We start from the raw sequence: 19,219 nt of genomic DNA on the forward strand, positions 1-19,219 counted from the left end.
GCAAGTATGCCAACCATCCACATTGTGTACTTTGGGTCTCTGGCCTTCAATTGTCTCTGCTTGTTCCACCCTATTTATCAGTATGTGGGAGGTGTCTATCGCTAGCGTTCTTTCTTCATTATCTTCTCCAGGTCTCTGTTGTTAGAGGTCCTGATTTGTGATCCACCTGCTTTGTATCATCTTTTATGGTCTCTTCCTTTTCTGGCTTCTTGTTTCGAAGTGTGCCTTTTTACATATGTTACATATGTTGATCCCCAAAGCTATAGAAGCACCAACTTATTGTTGACTCAGTTTGATCCGTTCCTATTTTTGTCAAGATATTTGCATCTGAATTGGTGTTATCTAGTTCTTTTCGTGGGGAGAAATCTACCCTTGAACCACCTTAAATCATTATGTGTTGTTTTACTAGTTATGGTGACTTGAGTCGCATGGTTGTATCTGTTTGTTCTTTTCTTGGGTATTCTATTCTTGCTCGACCTGTATGCACGTTTTACCAATCTCTTATTTAGGGAAAATCACATTCTTGCCACTCCTCTCTTCTATATGTGGTGGTTGTGGTATAATTTGTGGAACAATTCTCTGTTGCCATGTGCTCACCAATGACGTGTTGCTTAAAATTGCCATGACATTTCTACGATAAGCACATCCTTGGTAGCAAGTCATTGCAGCTTATTTTGGTATGTTGCAACCCATGAGAACATCATGACACCAGTCTTCTGAAGTCACTGCCTTCTTAGGACTTCTTCAGTGGCATGTAAACCCATGTCACCTCAAAGGATCTCATGTTTTGCAACTATGTGTGAAGTTTCTTGATTGCTTCAAAGCTAAGTGACCGGATTCGTTATATAGGGGCCACGTGTCCGAATCCTGCAAATCGGACACGATTCGCTGGGGATTCGAATCCCAAAAGGGGACATGTCGTGAATCCCGTTAGGACACAACGTGTCCCGATTCTGCAGGACATTAAGGCTGATCTCATCACTTTAAACAAATATTATAAGACAAGAATCAGTGATAACTGATAAGTATAAGACACATGCAACCTGCAAGTGAATTACAAAAGCTCACGAATCAATGAGAGATGACAAGGATGGATGAGATACAACAAGCTATCAAGAGAGAAATGCAAGAGGAGATCACAATTAGGATCTGCTTTAATGAAACTGCAAATGTGAAAAGTGCTTGTATCTAATTTAACCAAATACCATTTGTCAATCAGGATTTCAAATAATAAAACGGTGATAGCAATACTTCCCTGTTGTCTATGTGTGCTTTATTAGGATTTCTCTCTTACTTACCAGATTATCAAGTAGAACAAGAGAAGTCTTCAAGATTTCTTAAGCACAATCAATAGGATAAGCTAATCATGTAATGAAATGCAAGAGAGAAGAAATGTGCAATTCAACTAGTGAAGAAATGAGAGAGGGACAAATAGTAATCCAACAAGGCTATCTTCAAGAATCAATGCAATCTGCTGTCCAATATATTTTCAACATGTCACGAGAAAACCATTGAAGGACTAATGAATGCACCAGATTTTAAGATATACCAATGTTAGTCCACTGTGAACAAGAGATCAGACTGCTGCAGTTTATTGGCAAGTATATAACAGTCAATTAAATGATGAGATGAGCCTTAATGATGACTTAATGAGAAACTACAGCTGTCAGTGTCTTTATGTTACTATCTTGTAGTTGTAAGTTGTCTTTCATTTATGAATCATGATTTATGTGACCACTGACATGTATTTGAATTTTGTATGTACTATGCATGCTATAGATGAAGATCTATGTTTGAAATCAATGAATTTGTATCATTAATTAGAATTTGTGTAAGAAATATCTAATTTTTTTATATATATATATATATATATATATTTTAATAAAATAATATATAACAAATCCTACGTGTCCTGTTCCGGGGGGTCAATGTGTCCGAATCCGACTCTCGAATCCCCGTATCCTACGAATCCCGAATCCCCGTGTCAGGTGACCTAGCTTCAAAGTCTTGCACATAATCTTGGTTGAGGCAACTGGATTTTGACATGATATGTTTTCCAAGGTCTAAGATTCATGAATTGGACAAACAATCATCTTATAGATCTCTGAATTGTCATGTATTCCTGGCTGCTCTGTTGTTATTGACCAGTCAGAGATCGTGCATTGTCAAATTACAGAATTGAAAACGATGCTAAATGTTGACCATGGACAGGTTCAGAGTTACAAGACTGAATGCAGCTCCACATGACTTAATAAATAGGAGAAAAGGAACTACAGAATTAACATTTATGAAACATAGATTGGTGGAGCAGCAAAGTGAAGCGAACAAAGTTCCTTCTACAGATTAATTACTCCAGAAGACTTGGAATATAAAGATATCCATGAGGATACAGATATTATATATTATAATTTAAATTATAATTTAATATCAGTAATTTAAAATTTAAAATACATAAAATCGAAACTTAAAAAATTAGAAAAATGTTTAATGGACACCAAAAAGCGCACTGTGGATTTCTACTGCAGTGAAAATCTTTATTATATAATGCGGAAACTAACCTTTCACTGTTCAGTGCTTTCACCCTCGCTCTGTCCCTGTCACAGGTCCCTGTATTATTTGTAGTGAAAGTTGGAAATTCTGGCCCTGTAATTTTTTTTAAAGGGTCGACACTGTCCGGACTCTGTAGCTGTGGTTGAGGCTGCTGTGCAGTGTGCAGTGTGGGGTCGAGAGGAAAAGTTAAAACGCTGGAGCAGGAGAATGCTGGAGGACTGGATGTTTCTGCCACCTGTGCAGTGTGGGGTCGACAGTCGACAAGGCTCAAGCTTCACTGTTCGCTGTTATGTCACCTGCTCTGACTGTTTCCTGCTCACTGCCCACTGCCTTCACCGTTGCAGCTGCCAAGTTACAAACCACCAAGTTCCTCTGCTGCAGCTTCACTGCCTCAATGTTGTGGCTGACAAAGACAAAGCATAACGACAAAGACAAAGCATAAAGACAAATCACAAAACCTAAATTTTAAAGACTCGTTTTTATTTTTTGAAATCCGGCAATTTTGTTTGAAGGATCTGGCTCTCTCATTGGGATCCGTTTCTGGGTGTTGGGATACGTTTCCAAAATTCAGGGATTTTCCACCATAATGTATTTTGGCCGGTTCTAGCCGGATCCGGATCCGGACCCAGACCCAGATCGGATACACGGATCCGTGGATCCTGGGCCCTCGACCACCGGATCCGGTAATTTAGGTAATTAGCAGTAAATCTTGTCAGGTTATTTTCTTTTGATGCAAATTGGTAGCGTATTCTGATATCGATTATATACAGACCTGAATGTACAAATATATAAATATATTATGGGGAATGTTTTATAATATAAAAGCATTTTCGAGATCTAAATTTAAACCGAGTTATATGATGTGTACATATTAGTATGATGTGAGCATTATTAATTTGTCTGATATTCATGATGGGACTTGGAAATTGTGTTCATTGCACCAAGGGATGTGAGGTTCGTTCTACTGCATTATACAGCATAGTATGAGGGGGATGTGTTAGTCTGTGCTCAATGTTGAGCTGACACACGACATTTATAAAAATAATCGAATAGTAATAACAACTAAGTATTTTAACATCAATCCTTAATTAAAAAATACTAATCATTAATTTACACACACAAACACACACTACTGTAGATAGATTCATCTTAATTCAGGATTCTTTAAAATGTGGCGTGATTTGCACTTTTTGACCCCTCTCCAAGCTTAACAGATCCAAGGACCAAAGTGTGTTTTTGTTTGCAAATTGTGTGAGTGGTGGGATGACTGCACACTTAACTTTTGGCTTGAGGAACTGTGACCTAGGGGCATTTAAACCATCAAAATCACCTGGGGATTGCACCCGGTCTGGGCCACACCAACCCTTAACATGCCTGGATTTTTGCCCACGGAGTTTTGAACGGTTGACCTTCACATCACGGAGTGCTTTAAGAGTACACCCCATCACTGTCTATTCTACGCCCCGTGGACATTAATAGATCCAGAGTTAAGATGGATCTACGCTGGTATATAGACATTATTCTAGACTTGCATTTTACTTTGCAAGTGCACAGAGGTATCTTTCACACTCATATAGTAAGGTATCTTTCAGACTCATAGAGTAAGGAGCCCGGCTTCTATAAATTACATGCCTTTGTCTTGTTTGTCTTTGGCATTCGTGATTTTGGCAATTCCTGGGCAGTTTAATTAATCCATTGAGATGCTAACAAGCATATGTAATTTCTGACAGCATCAAGGGGCTTGTCTTGATTAGAAGTCCATTTAGATCGAAACAGTCAAATGTATAATAAAGCATGCAATGCCAACAAGGAAGAACAAACTATTTGATTATCTTGTTACTTCAAGCTGGCAAATTGCTGAATGGAAAGGGGTTGCTAGCCTATGCTAGCTAGCCCATAGTACATGTACTGTAATAAACAATCGATCTATGCTATTTGTAAATCACCAGTCAATCATTTACATATTCATTACACTATATCTATCCTATGTGGATTTCTCATTGTTGTCTTATTTATTTGGATATTTGTTACATGAACCACTCAGGTTCATTACACATCATTACGCACACACGGTTCAAGGATGGGCTTTCTAGTTTCTTTTTTTTGAAGTTTGGAGCCTTTGCATGCATGCAATTTTAATTTCTCAAGAGGATTGACATCATTTATAAATAATTTATTAATCACAGTAGCAAGCCTTTGATTGGTATCTTGAAAAAATTAATTTTCAAGTTTGCTCATTGTTCGATTGGTTTTCATCGCTTATCCAATTTCAGTACATGTAAAAATTCACGTCACAATCTTATTGAATGGACATAGTTTTATGTAATCTTAGATGACCTCATTTTCGACTATTTTAGCTTCTGCTACTGTTAGATGACCTCTATGTCCATCAACTGTTTTTATTCATTTATCAAGATTTTTGTATTGTTTAACATTTCTCTCTCTATCATGAGTCGAGCATACTTTTGAGCCTTTACTAGTTAGCAGGCAGTTTGGTGTCCAACTAATCTAATTAATCTGTCTTAAAGGCCACTCTTTAGAAAATGTGCGTCGTTTCGCTGCAGTAAAACATTACGACAATGGGACTTCGCAAGAACATGCAAGAAATTTCTTAAAACATTTCTGGTAGTGTTTTCCGAAATTATCTAGGGGTTACTATTGTCCTGCTCCTTTAATATTGCATTTAAGTTTTATGGCTTTGTCTCAGTTTGGATTCTACAGAATTAAGAAAGAAAATATGAAAAATAGAGGTAAAAGTTAAAACACACACGCCTTGGAAGATTCTTCCCTGCAGCCAGATCAGAAAAGAAACGCAGAGCAAAATAGAATGAAGGTGTAACTATTTTTCTATTCATGCCCAGATATTTGTCAAGAGGTATTTTTGGAGAAGTGAGGTTTCTTGAAGTTCATTAATATAGCAAGTCCTTCATAGCTCTAGCAGTTATGAGCATGAGACAATTGTTTTCTATGTATGACGATGTCTAACTTGGTTGCCAACTCGGATAAAATTCATGTCTGATTTCACATTGTGGACTCGTTCAGTTATTATTGTGGATTGTTTTGTGTACAATATAAAAGAAAAATTCTCCTTCATCTTGGATGCATTTGTAATTTTGTGTTTAAATTTATTACCTAATTGAATATTTATTATTGGATTTTCATTGTTTTGGATGTGATTTCTGGGAACACACATATATGTTTTTATATCGATACTTTTTAAAGTGATATTTTTGTGTTGAATAAAGTCCTTGAAATTGTCAAGTCTGATTCTGGACCAAACTGTAAACTTCAGAGTTTTTTCTGCTTTTGAGGTAGCCTAGGTAAAAACAAATTCATCCAAAAGTGATCTTATTCACTTGTTCTCACAATTCTTTTAGTTAAGCCCTATGTCACAAGGTTCGTCGAACTTTAACCTTGAGGTTCGAATTTTGGCGAACCTTAAAAAAAAATTTGAGGTTCGGCGAACCTCATCGAACCTCATAGCCATTGACCAAGTCCATAGATCAAAACTCATAACTTCATGTCACAACTCAAGCTCGTAATTTATCCTTGTAGTTTCCATGTCCGTGATAGAATTTTTGATGTTTACTGATGTTGATTTCTTACTATTTTATCCTATAATTCATTATATATATATATATATATATATAGACGAACCTAATGGCGAACCTCATCAAAACATTCGAACTCAAACCGAACCTAATCATTGCCGAACCCTAACTCAAACCCGAACCATGTGACAGTGGTTAAGCCTCTGATTAGTTAATATGGGATAGTTTATGTTGATAACATATATGGAGGCGAGGATAAAATCTTTCATGCATGTGGCTATGTCTGTGCTGTCATCTATGTTTAAGTTCATCACAGGCATTAAAAGTTAGCAGTCTGACTGGGCAGGTTTATTAACAAGTATAGCTGTGCTTATTGATTTGAGCTTTATAATTACTGTGAATCTTTCTTTATGTTGATAACACATGGAAACAAGGGTAAAATCTTTCATGTGTATGGCTCTGTCTGTGCTGTCAACATCTTGCCTAATGTTAAGTTCATCACAGTCATTAAAAGTTAGCAGTCTGACTGGGAAAGTTGATTAACAAGTATAACTGTGCTGATTGATTTGAGCTTTCTAATCATTCTGAAACTTTCTTTTTGTTGTCACTTGTGTTTCAGGAAACTAAAGAGACAATTTTAACACTTACCACAAATACGTCACTTGCCACAAATATTCCTTGGTCGCCAAACCTTATTAATCGCTACAAAGAGGTATATCCTTTTAAAAGTATTTGTTTCACTGGTAGTTTGGAAGTGTAGTATGAACAATAATACAATTGTTTCAACATGTATCAGAGTTGCATACGTTTTAGTTGCTTATAATGGTATATTGTGGATGTCCATGGTTTTTTTCTATATCATATTTTCCAGCTTATAGTGATTGTTTAAGTGCTATTTTGCAACTCTGCTGGTTATTCATTTAATTCAAAATCATGTATTTGTGAAATTTTGTAAGGTATTTAAGTTTCAGTTAATAATTAGATACAAATATTTTTCCAGTTTTTTTTTGTTCTTTTATTTAATTATTTGTCTAAATAAGATTAATCTATTAACAGAAAGGGGGTAAAATTACAATGTGACCGTAGTCAAAAACACTGCCCTGAAGAAAGGCAGAGTTGTCAAGATAAGCATGTAAGGAGACTGCCCAATGATAGGGAACTCAGTCTTGAACCAGATATCAGAACCCACGCAGGGGAACAAGTTATGATCTTCTTGATATTGCAGAGTTTATAGAAATTCAAAAATAAGCAAAAATTCCACATAGCAGTTTGAACATAAACTTGCCCAATTGTATGGGCCGCAGGGCACGATAACAAGGCAACAGTGAGCAAACTAATCATCTGGAGGCTCTTCAACTATACGGCACCAACCAGTATCAGGCAGATCCCTTGCAAGAGCAGCTTCAGATTCGGAAGGACCAGGATCAACCGGTGCCATCACAACATCATGAGCACTGCGAGCTTGAGCATCCGGAGCCTGCAAAGACGTGCTGCCAATCCCCATCTGGAGGTTCAAAGTCGGAGTAGTGACAGAGCCAAGGCCCTCCAGATGAGAGCTAGACTCCCCCGACTGGGCTTCCTCATGGAAGATCACCAAAATGTGAGCGGTAATCCTTGGGCGGTTCAGAGAGCAGTTGAAGGTGAAAAGCGCGGAGCCAGACGAGGGAGAAGGCACAGGTTTGTGGTTGGAAGCATGAAGACGCCCTTTCCCACTGCGGGTGCGAGGGTAGTGGTCGACAAAGAAATCACTGGAAAGGGAGGGTGAATCGGAGGAAGGGCTGGAAGGCGCGTGCTGAGGATGGCCCCTGCGACACTGCATTCTATGGCGCAGACGAGGCATAGGGGAGACAACAGCAGCAATGACAGGTCCAAAGCAAATCAGATAAACGTCAAAGCGAAGGCCAGAGGCCCAAGAGAAAAACCAAAGGATTAACGGAGGTGGTTCCCCAAAAAGACCAGAGCATAGCTCCAGATTAACCTCCCCTTTCAAGCCACGAGAGGCAGCAGGGATGACGAAGCCAACACCATACAGACAGAAACCAGAGCTGAGGCCAGCAACTAGATAGTAATGCGAGTGAATCGACGAAAGTGGCTCCACAACAAGCCCATGGCTGAGCCTTAATTTATCTTCCCCTTTCACGCATCGAGAAGCACCTGCCATTACTGTTGCATTGAAGAGAGCCGAGGTCTGAGGCAAGCCGGTGCGTGCGGAGGCATTAACCAGAGCAGAGGACAAGATGGGAGATCCAGAGCCACTTGAAATAAAGCAAATGAACCGTGCACTTCTCAAATGCCGAGATCCTTCGTTCAGAAGCCGATTATCCGTTCTGTACTGGGTAGGCAGGTGTCGTCCCACCTTGCCCCACCCCTGTCCCATCAAATTTAAAGCCTGTCTATACACTCGCATCCGGGATTTTTCTAGGTTACTAGACATGCTTCTTTTTCATTGCTAAAGCCATTGTTTTTAAATTGTATGTATTCTTTAGCAAGGCGTATTCCCAAATTTATGATAGTGATATTCAATTACAATGGTCCTCTTCCTCCTGCTCCTTCTAGACTCCTAGTAGCTAGGCTTACTAGACTAACTTAAATAAAGTCATATCGGAGAGATTGGTTTATTGGCAGTCCAACTTTTCGTGGTTAGACAGCCTAATAACTCACAATGTGGGCTAATTGCAAATGACACAACATTTCGGGTTTTTATTTAGTGTTTTCAAAAGTTGTCTATGACTGGGGTAAAAGTAATAATTGCTTAAGACTTTTTGTGTCAAAAAATGAATGGGTCATATATATATTAAAATGCTAATACATGTATTTCCCTAGTAGAATATCTCTACACAAGTTTTATAGATTGGATATGCTTATATACAAATGTCTATCTATGGCCTAGTGGATTTGTGTTTTGTTGATGAAAAAATACACAAAGGGCTTTGCATTTGGGATAGTGAGAACCCCCAATTAGTACATTGTTCCTTAGAGGAACTTGCTTTAGATTTCCATATATGTTGTGCACAAGGTTGGTACTTAAGGCCTTTTGGCTTCACTAGTAGTTGAGTATCACCTTAAGGCTTAGAGTGCCTTTCTCCATTTAGGTACCCTCGTGATGCACTAGGCCATGCCTTTCCTGGTAGACAAGAATTGAATTGGGCGATTACAAAGGGCATCAAATAGATTGTATATTTGGGTTACTTGGTCGTCACCTATAGAGAGATTAGGCCCAAAGATGGCCTTTTATATAGAGCACTTCTTGGAGTTGTAGGATGGCATCATTGTTCATCACCTATACACAAAGAAACTTAGTGCAATGACCAAGGACCCCTTAGGCTAGCCTTAGGTGGACTCTCTTAGAATTTGGATGGAGATGATCACCATATCTTGTGGCTAGATAGGGTCTTCTAATTGTGTCATTTATAAGAGCTAGAGACAGAGATGCACCTCATTTTCAAGTGCCCCTTATATCACAAGATTACATGATGCTATTACTGTCTTTATATGGACTCAAGAAGATCTCTCTCTCTCTCTCTCTCTCTCTCTTTCTCTCTCTTTATTTTATTTTGGTATTGTTACTAGAGATTCCTAGTCCTCTTTATTAAGAAGATACTTAGCCATAGATCTTAGTTCTTTCACTTCTTGTCTTGCTAGGTGTCCTCTAGGAGGATCGCCTCATTCCATTATGTTGCCTAGTTAGATTGGAGTAGTGAGTGTCCATTATACCTCGGAATATTTTAAAATCATAGAGTTATGAGACTTTAGGTGTCCCTTCAACCTTCCTCGCTTGGGATGTTGATCCATCTCTTCGAGGCCATTTCAAATTTGTTGGACTAGTTCACAGACCACACGTCATTAGAGTGACAGATGAACGAACTTTGGGTGGATCTATGTTAGTATTTGTAGCTAAGACATGTATTTCTGTGAGGGTGTCTACTTATGCAAATAGTCACTAAAAGTATCATATGTCTTTTAAGAAGGTCACCTTATTAATTAATTAATAAACTGAACATTCTTTTATTAAAATGATTTTTAATTAATAAACGGACTAAAATGGGTCACTTAATAATTTAATTGAAAGAGAGCCATTGATCTCAAGGTTAGATATCAATTGTTGAAGATTAGGTTTTTGGCTCAATTAAAAGCTATAAAAGAAAGAGAGGGAAAAGGACAAAGGCACACAAAACATTCATTTCGCAAGTCATGTGAGAAGCAGAAAATCAGAGATCTGATTTTTAGCCATTGGTGAGGATTTTAATAGTATTTCAACAAGGAGAAGGCAACTAGTTAGGCAATTGTTGAAAAGTAGCGAAGGAATGGATTCCTTGATTTGTGCCTTAATTCAACGAATTGATTTAGTGATCTTCTTAATCATGTACGAGTTCCAGTGATGTGGACGAGTTCAAGAAGCAGTTTGACTAGAGTGAGTTTGTGGAGGACCGAGTTATCTGTCCTCTTAGTGTGAGTTAAATTGGGAATTGAATGTTCAAGTGGAGTTAGCCACCTAAATTTTAGGAGGATCCAGTAAACTAGTTGTATTGACTTTTGTTAAGTAGAAAAGCACCAATTCGATTTCCTAATTTAGAAACTCACTAACAATAGCCAGATCAAAGTGTGCTTCAAAGGAGATCGAACACACACTTTGCATTCATTATTCTTGAGCATGAGTTTGTGATCACGAGAGCTTGTGGAAGGAACGAGCCAAGGGTTTTCTTCTTGTGCGAGTTATTGTGGAGAGCAATTTCTCTTTGGAGTGCAAATAGAAATAGGAAAATTCCCTATTTAATAGGAGCTTAGCCAGTGCTAGGAAATATGAGGTTATTTCCTAAGGATTTGTGCTAGGAAATCAAAGCCTCTAGTGCGCATATAAGGAGGAAGCAAATCAACTATCAAGCAGGGGTTTTAGGACTAGGATATGCAGGAGAATAATTGTATTTTCAGATTGAAACTAGCTTCTATTTCTATTAGATCTATTACTCAGTTTCTTCAATAAAATTCTGAAGCAAGCGAGGGTTTTTCCTGATTGGGTTCCCTAGAAAATTGTTGTGTGAATTTGAGCAATTATATATGTTCTATTTCGTTGCTATTTGGTAGAGGAATTTTGTCTCTATTTGAAAAGAAAATTGTTTTTAGATTCTTCACATTAACAGATTAGAATTTCGTGGAAATTCTACATGGTATCATAGCTGTGAACAAGAATCGATCAACACATAGTCTTAAAGATGACAACTCAGACAGGATTAGGACTGCGAGAGCAGGATAGAATGGATGGCTCTTCAAACTTTTGTGTTAAAGATGACAACTCACACAGGATTAAGACTGTGGGAGTAGGATAGAATGGATGGCTCTTCAAACTTTTGTGTTTGGAAGGTCTGAATATTGTTCTTGCTGGACAAGTTTTGGTTGAACGAATTCATTGAGAAAGGTGTTGTAGAGCCTTCAGATTCCAACAAGTTGAGGCACTTTGTTAAAATTAGCAACTAGGGTCAAACTCCATGTGGGTCTTCTTATTTATGGCAGTTGATATTTTTCTTGGATTCTCCTCGTTGAGAGGTGTAGGATTGATCTAAAGATTATCCAATTCCGACATGTATTCATGGAAATATGAATTTAGTTTGTGTTACGTGACAATTCGTCAAGGTCAGCCAGCAACCAGTTTACCCCATCTTATCCTCAATGTTGCATTATAAATAGAGATGGCCTTCAAGTCATTTGCAGACACATCTCTTGTGATCTCTCTCCACTTGTTTGGGTTTTGGTGGTAGGAGAGATCTAAAGGAGTATATGCTGCCCTAATGAAGATCAAATCACAGCCATGGAAGGGACCTATATGTTGCCCTAAAGGAGATTCCCTAGCCCTAAACGCAGTCTTAAAGGAAAAGTCATAGCCACAGCCTTGAAGGAGCCCTAGCTGCTGTAAAACGTGCCCTAGACGTGGTCCTTATATACTGTCCTCAAGAGATTAAATCTCAGTGAAGAGAGGCTCCTTCGCTGTCCCAAAAAGAAGGCTCTTCTACGCAGCAAGGAGGCTTCCATACGCTCTCAAAGGGAGCCTCTATACGCTCTCAAGGGAAGCTCCATAAAAGCCATAACCACAGTTTTCTATACACAGCTAAAAACAGTCAAAGGGAGCCTAAATGAACTCCTAATCCGCAACAAGAAAGAGACTCAATACACGGTCCTAAAGGATCTGATTTAGGTCAAGAGGTGACCGCAATCTGCAGTGAAGGGTGATTCAAAGAAGCACTTATACGCTATACTAAGGTGCCTTAAACATGCTGTCATTAGAGGCCTCAATCCACAGTTAAGGGTGACTGTTCTAAGAAGCCCTTACACACTGTTTGACAACTAGAGGGTGATCCGCAACTACAGGAGGATGGTCACAGGTAGTACAACTGGTTGCTGTCCAGAAGGAGGCCTTACATAGTCACCTAGCCGCTGGGATAATGCCACATTGCTGTAGGTGACAGCATGGCCATTTCCGTATTGTTTGGGTATGATATGCTGGGCAGAAGTATCCAATAGGAAGGAGCTATGGGGCTGATGCATAAAGTCTGATTGGGTCACTGTATGAAGGGATAAGGTTACAGTCAACTGCTGGGCTAGGCTGCAGGCCATAGCCAGCAGTTGGAGGCCTCTTTAAGTGCTACACACAAACCCTATTAGGCAGCGTATCATTGGAGATCAGTGTGAAGGCTATCCTCAGTAAATAGGTGAACTGTGAAGTATGTTTAGAGTGCAGTAGCTCTCAGATCTTGTCCCCTAACTAGAGATCAGGTCTGCCAAGATATGCTTTAGTCCTTTCAACTTACACAAATTGGCAGATGGGCAACCTTGACATGATCAGTGAAGCAGCAAAGGAGGAAGAGCATTATAGAAGGAAAGCTTCAATATTTTGGGTATTTGGTTGAGCTGCTCTAGGCCTATCATCTGCTGCATTGTGTCATCTTCATGGTGAAGGTCTTTGATGTCAGATCTCTCATTTTGGCAAGTCAAAGTGTTGACTTCAAATGTATTTGTACTATCTCTCTCTGCTGTAACTATTGAAGAATATAAGAAGAATTGATCAAGGGTTTCCCCACATTGGGGTTTGTCCCTCGCTCGTGCCACATCTTGTGTCCTCTTGTCTTGGCTTGTTTTCTGATGTTTATATTTATGTTCTATCTGCACTTTACTATCATGCTGATGTGATTGCTAATCTGAATATTGTCATTGGGCTAAAATGAAAAATTGAAGTAAATTGCTCCTAGCATAGAACATACCTACAATTAACACTCTTCCAAAGGCAGATCTCAAAGACCAAGAGGATTATCTTGAATGGAGTTCGGGATCATATAGTCCCTCATGTTACAACTTGCAGGTAAAGATTTTAAGATACAATTAAGTACATGTGAATGCCTTAGTCAAGCCTACCAAAATTCTTTCGAGTAACGGAAGATGGCCCTCAAAGAGAAGCTGAGGATATACATTCGCTGAATTGAAAACAAACACTAGCATAGAGGGCTGATGTTGTAGGCTATTTACATTTGCATTTTCCATGAATCACATTTGCATGCTAAGTCAACTTGCGTAGCACGTTTTTTGTCGTTGTGACGTTGTGCCTGTCAGGATACAGGGGTTGAGAATGGAACATGTGGACGCAAGGGGCGAGAGTGGAGTAGATTTAGGGTTTTGATTTTTGATTTTTATTCTAATTATCAATGACTCAGATTTACACGAACATGAAGCTGAACTTAATTGATTTTAACGCGTATTTTTCCTTTATTTTTTTAAATTTTTATTTTGTTTGTGTTGGAGTTCGGCTCCGGTTTGTGTTCACCTTGATGTTCAATGAACTAAAATGAATAAATTCGACAGGAGTTAAAGTTCGGTGCACATTGAACTTCAAGGATTTTGTTCGCTGAACATGGTGACTTGGGTTGCTGCCACCCAACAAAATTGTGTTTGTAAATTTGAGTTGTCCTTAATAAATAATGTAAACAAACTTATATTGTTAATTGTATGCTTTGATGCTCCTTAATTGAAACAATTAGACAAAGACTCGCCTCCCTTGTAAGAAGTAACAAATGCACACACATGTTTATCTTGATGCTCCACTATGAATGGTTGCTTTTCGGTAGGTTTATATTTGTGGTTTATATGCCCCACAAGCTCTTCCTACGCTCTTACTTTGTATCTCCAATATTACCACAATAATAGCATCTCAAATCTCTAAATATTATCTTACTTTGAGTAGCTTTGCCTCAACTGGGCTTTCTTTCTTCGTGCCACTACTTGCCTTTGTCTTAATTTTTCTACTTGTTTTTGTTTTCTACTCATGCATTGTAAATTTTTCTACTTGTTTTATTTTATACTAGTTCCTTGTAAGCTTTAAAGTAACAAATGTGCAATCATCCCAGAGAAATCATCAACAAAAAGAAAAAATATATCCTAGAAATTGGGGTTGACTGATTTGTTTCAGAAATAACATAATGAACTAGATCCAACCTTTGCTTCTTGAAATGCAGTGTTCCATGGGGGCTCCCCCCCCCTTGGGGTCTAGTTTCTTTTGTTCCCTGCGCTCTGGGGACTTGGGGACGAGAAGGGGTTGTTTCCCCACGCTCCCAAAAAACAGGGTACACATGGGGACGTGCTAGGGGGTCGTTTCCGAAAAGGGGGTCGTGAGGGGTCATGGGGGGACGAGGGGGACATGGGGGGTCAAGGGGCCCGATTTTTTTAAATAAACTTTTGGTTATAATTAAAATTTAACATTAGCTTTAATACTTTAGGGTTTCAATCCTTTTTTTAATAAATTTAATTCATTATTCGCCCTGGCCCCTCACTCCATTCGCAAGACATTCCTAGCTCCTTTGCAGCATAGAGGAATTGGTCCAAATATAGCTTCATCCACTCTATCAAGAGGAACAAGTTTACCTCTAAAAGAGCGGAGAAGTTAGTTGCTGTGCACAGTGCCCTATGTCTTGAGCATAGGAAGACACCTGAGTATTTGAAGGGACCAACAACATGATGGGATGTTCATCCAGAGGATGATACATAGGTAGATATGGAGGAGAGATTTGATGAGAGACAGATGGGGTTGGTTGGTGTGCCACTTAGCATGTTTGATAATGCTAGTGATTCAGATTTAGATGGTGATATGGTTGATCCTGATTTATTCATGCAGCAGTTGGATGCAGAGACTAGCAGGACATTACCTTGAGGCTTGAGCAAAATTATGCTCGTTTATCTTTTGATATGTTGATGTTCTTATGTTATTTTGACTCTATAAAATTTTGACTCTTGATGTATTAGACTTGACTTTAGTCTTTTATAATTCTAGAAAATTTTGACTCTTGATATATGATGTTTCAGACTCAACTTTTATAATTTTATGTCAATATTCACTGTTCAGTATTCAATGTTCATAGTAGGAAGTGGAACATCAATATGGTTTAAACTTTAATCATAATGTATGATGTATGACTATAAATTAGAATTTTAAATTTATATGATATTAGATAATGATATTCATATCAATGATCATGCTTTGTAGCTTTTCAATTCAAACCCAATTGTCATAGTGGACTCAATTTATAAATTATATTTTATATTTATAAGTTTTTAAGACCCTGACGTCCCCCCACGTTTTCTAAAAATTGGTGGGGAGCTTTTGCATAGGCCGCTCTCGCGTATCCTCCCCCCCTCGTCTCGGAACCTTGGTGGAACATTGTTGAAATGTGCTATTGTGTTGCTTTCTAGTGAAACAAGACACATATGCCTTCCTTTTGTTGTACAAGCGGGAAGTCATGTACTGTGTTGCACGTCTTTGACATAAAGATATTGAAGATTAATGTTTCCATACCTTTGATGCAACATTGAAGTGGGGTTTTTATCAATGGTAGTCACTAAGGCATGTGATTATGTCAGATTTTCATCCACAAGTTTGTATAACCCATGTTTCTTAATCCTTGATGCAAAGTACTTACTATTTCTCTTATTGTTGACAAAGCAATTCTGACATTCAAATATTGCATCCATGTTCTATCTTTGACTAGTTCAAAATAATTTGTTTGGAACCCATTATGTAAAGAATATTCTTAGAAAAATGTCTTACAAATTACCATGATTTTCAGCATGCCATTGTGTGCAATCACCCAATATTGGTTTTGAATTTGATTTGTTGGCGATTAATTCCACATACCAATGTCTATTGTAAGTCATATTTTGATGCTTTGAAATGAAAACACTAGTTGATCAAAGACTAATCTTCCTCTTGAGAAGTAACAAATGGTTATACATATTCCTCATCATGCTCCATCACTTATGCTTGGTTGATATTTGTTGTGGTTTATTTCCCACAACCTCTTCCTACATTCTCTCTCTAAATGTTCTACCAATCTTACTTGTATTGGTTTTACCTTCATTGCATTATTATTGTTGTGTTTCTACTTGCCTGTCTTTGAACATGGTAGGAAGGCTTTTCCATTGTTTTTCAACCACTGCTCACGCCTCTTCTTCTGCAACAACTAGCTTGACTTTTTATCAAAAGTAAGCTCGTTGTAACAGAATATTCAAAATATTAGGCCAAAATTTTTGGGTAATAAATACCATATCTTCTTCGTTTGACTCTATCATTAACAAACAACTATTTAGAGCATCCTTCATCTTCAATAAATAATTTGAAAATTTAATGTCTTTCATCCAACTGATAGAATAATGTTAGAATCTCTTGCATCCAACTCTCAAAATAATGTAATTTGCTCTTTAAGGGAAGGCCCTTCGTTGGTCTAAAGTTTCATGCAATGACATTAACTTTCTCCATAAAACACACATTTCTACTACTTCTAAGTCCTTATAGTTGCAAAGGAATTTCATCAATGAATAAAGTTTATTGTTGCCATTGCCTCCTAATTTCTAGGGTCATAAAATGTCTATTATTAACCCTTTGGATGCCTCACTGCTTAAAAATTACCTATTACAACAGTATTTATATTAAGATCACTGTCGTACATGTTGAGAAATCAAGATGCGTGTAGATTAGGGTTGATTTCTCTTACACGACAATTACTTGTGAATGTTTGTTGGCTCCTTATTAAATTTATGTTTTTTATCAAGCAATTACCAAAAATGTACAAAACATGAAGATCACAAGAGACAAAGAACATAAGAAATTAGGCTCCATGCCAGGGAAAAACCCCACAAGGGGGAAAACCCAAGAAATCCTCTTCTTATAGAATCAGATCAAAGTGAGATATCCAAGACCCAAGACCAAGACAAGACCCAAACCATCAAGATGCCATTTCAAGCCTCCTTAAGATATCCTTCCATCAACAAGTTACAACAACAAGTCTAGTAATAAGTCCAACAACAAGAACAAACTTCAACATACGAACAACAAACTTGTCCTTGAGAATTTCTACACATGCGAGCTCAAGAAAGATCAGATTTGGGCCTCTTCTTTCTCTCCTTGACATCACTCTTTTTCTCGATTTGATGTAGAAGAATAGAAGATGAGATTCTATGAATTGGTCTCCAAATGAACTCGTCTTGACCTTTATTTATACTTGTCAAGAGGGGGTCAAATATGTGTCTCTTCTTGGGCAGAGCTGACTTGGCTTCTTGAGGTGAATTTGAACCAAATTACATCTTTTGAAAATTCTTTTTCTAGGCATGAATAAGCCTTTGAATATGACCAATACAAATGATAATGATTATGAAGAACACGCTTGAATAAAATAATAATCTGACTTGAGCATGAAAGCCATGCCTGAAAAATAAATAAATCTTACCATGAAAAAGAGCATCCTAGTAAAGATAATCAATTTATTAATCATGAAAATTTACATTATGAAGACCGACCATAGTTACATCTTTCAACACTCCCTCTTAACTAGGGAGGTATTCATAATGACACAACAAAATACTTTCAATTTGAAATATTATCGCAAGGGATTCAAAGTGATGAGCATTATCATAACTAACATTGTCAAACATAGCAAGGCCTTGACCAACAAGCTCTATCTCTCGACTAGATCAGAGCACAATGATGAGAGGCATAAAATGGGACACCCATCGCCTCTCTAAGCACATACTCCATCTGGATGTTCACCAGGTATGTCCTTGCAGGGCTATTCTTATCCTAGATACCCATCTTCAAACAATATCGATCCTTGTGACTATTCTTGTCTTGGATACAAATCCTCAAAGAATATCGATCCCAGATGCTTATCCAATCCACCATTCTCCCTACAAGTGCCTTCACCAGGCTTACAGCTGTTATTCCTGACCATAGTGCATGACACATGGAGAATACGGTGTACACCCTCACTCCCTCTCAACCAGGGAGGAGATCCTCACTCCCTCTCAAACAAGAATGAATAACCACAAGCCAAAGCTTGTCTAAAAAATACTCATTAATGCTTCGACTGCTTGTTCTTTCATGGAGATTGTTGGAAATAGTGAGGGGGGGGGGGTGAATCAGTATTTCTTTTTCCGACTATTTTTTTACTAGTTAAAACATATATGTTCAAAACACAAGATGAACAACAAGAATAAATGCTTTTATCAATATAATCTTTGCAGTAAAATAGATACAATATATACATGGTTGCAATCGGTTGCCAAGCACCAACTTGGACTTTTGTGAGGCTCCAACGTCAAGAGCTCCAACTCTATTTCGCAAAGACACTAATCTTGGACTTATAGCACCAACTCCCAAGGACTTCAATCCTTTCCAGTTCCTGAGACACCAGTCCCAAAGACACCTATCCTTCCTACTTCTGAGACATCAACCCCAAGGACTCCAATCCTTCCTACTTCTGAGGCATCAACCCCAAGGACTCCAATCCTTCCTACTTCTGAGGCATCAACACCAAGGACTCCAATCCTTCTTACTTTTGAGGCACCAGCCCCAAGGACTCCTATCCTTCTTGCTTCTGAGGCACCAGCCCCAAGGACTCCAATCCTACTTACTTCCGAGGCACCAGCCTCAAGGGTTCTGACCCAATCTTGTCAATGTTCATTTGATAGTAATGTTCTGCTCTCAAAACTCTTCTCTATTGAGTTCTGTTTGATTATAGCTTCACTGCAGTCTCCAAGCTACAACATCAATCACAACCAGTCTTCTTATGAAGTAGTCTTCCCAATTCTTC

The 19,219-nt window shown here is 38.2% G+C and overlaps 1 protein-coding gene across 1 annotated transcript in view; it reads left to right on the forward strand.

The window, feature by feature from the left end:
* CCT (RNA polymerase II transcription mediator) overlaps window positions 1-19,219 on the forward strand; it is a 153,843-nt gene that overhangs the window by 47,923 nt on the left and 86,701 nt on the right. The window contains 1 exon segment of the mRNA XM_089440468.1: window positions 6,721-6,813. Within this exon segment, the coding sequence (XP_089296594.1) occupies window positions 6,721-6,813 (93 nt within the window).

The sequence above is a fragment of the Pinus tabuliformis genome, chromosome 9 (genome assembly GCF_031772625.1).
Source record: "Pinus tabuliformis cultivar Carrire ecotype Pingquan chromosome 9, CPIR1, whole genome shotgun sequence".
Classification (NCBI taxonomy): domain Eukaryota; kingdom Viridiplantae; phylum Streptophyta; class Pinopsida; order Pinales; family Pinaceae; genus Pinus; species Pinus tabuliformis.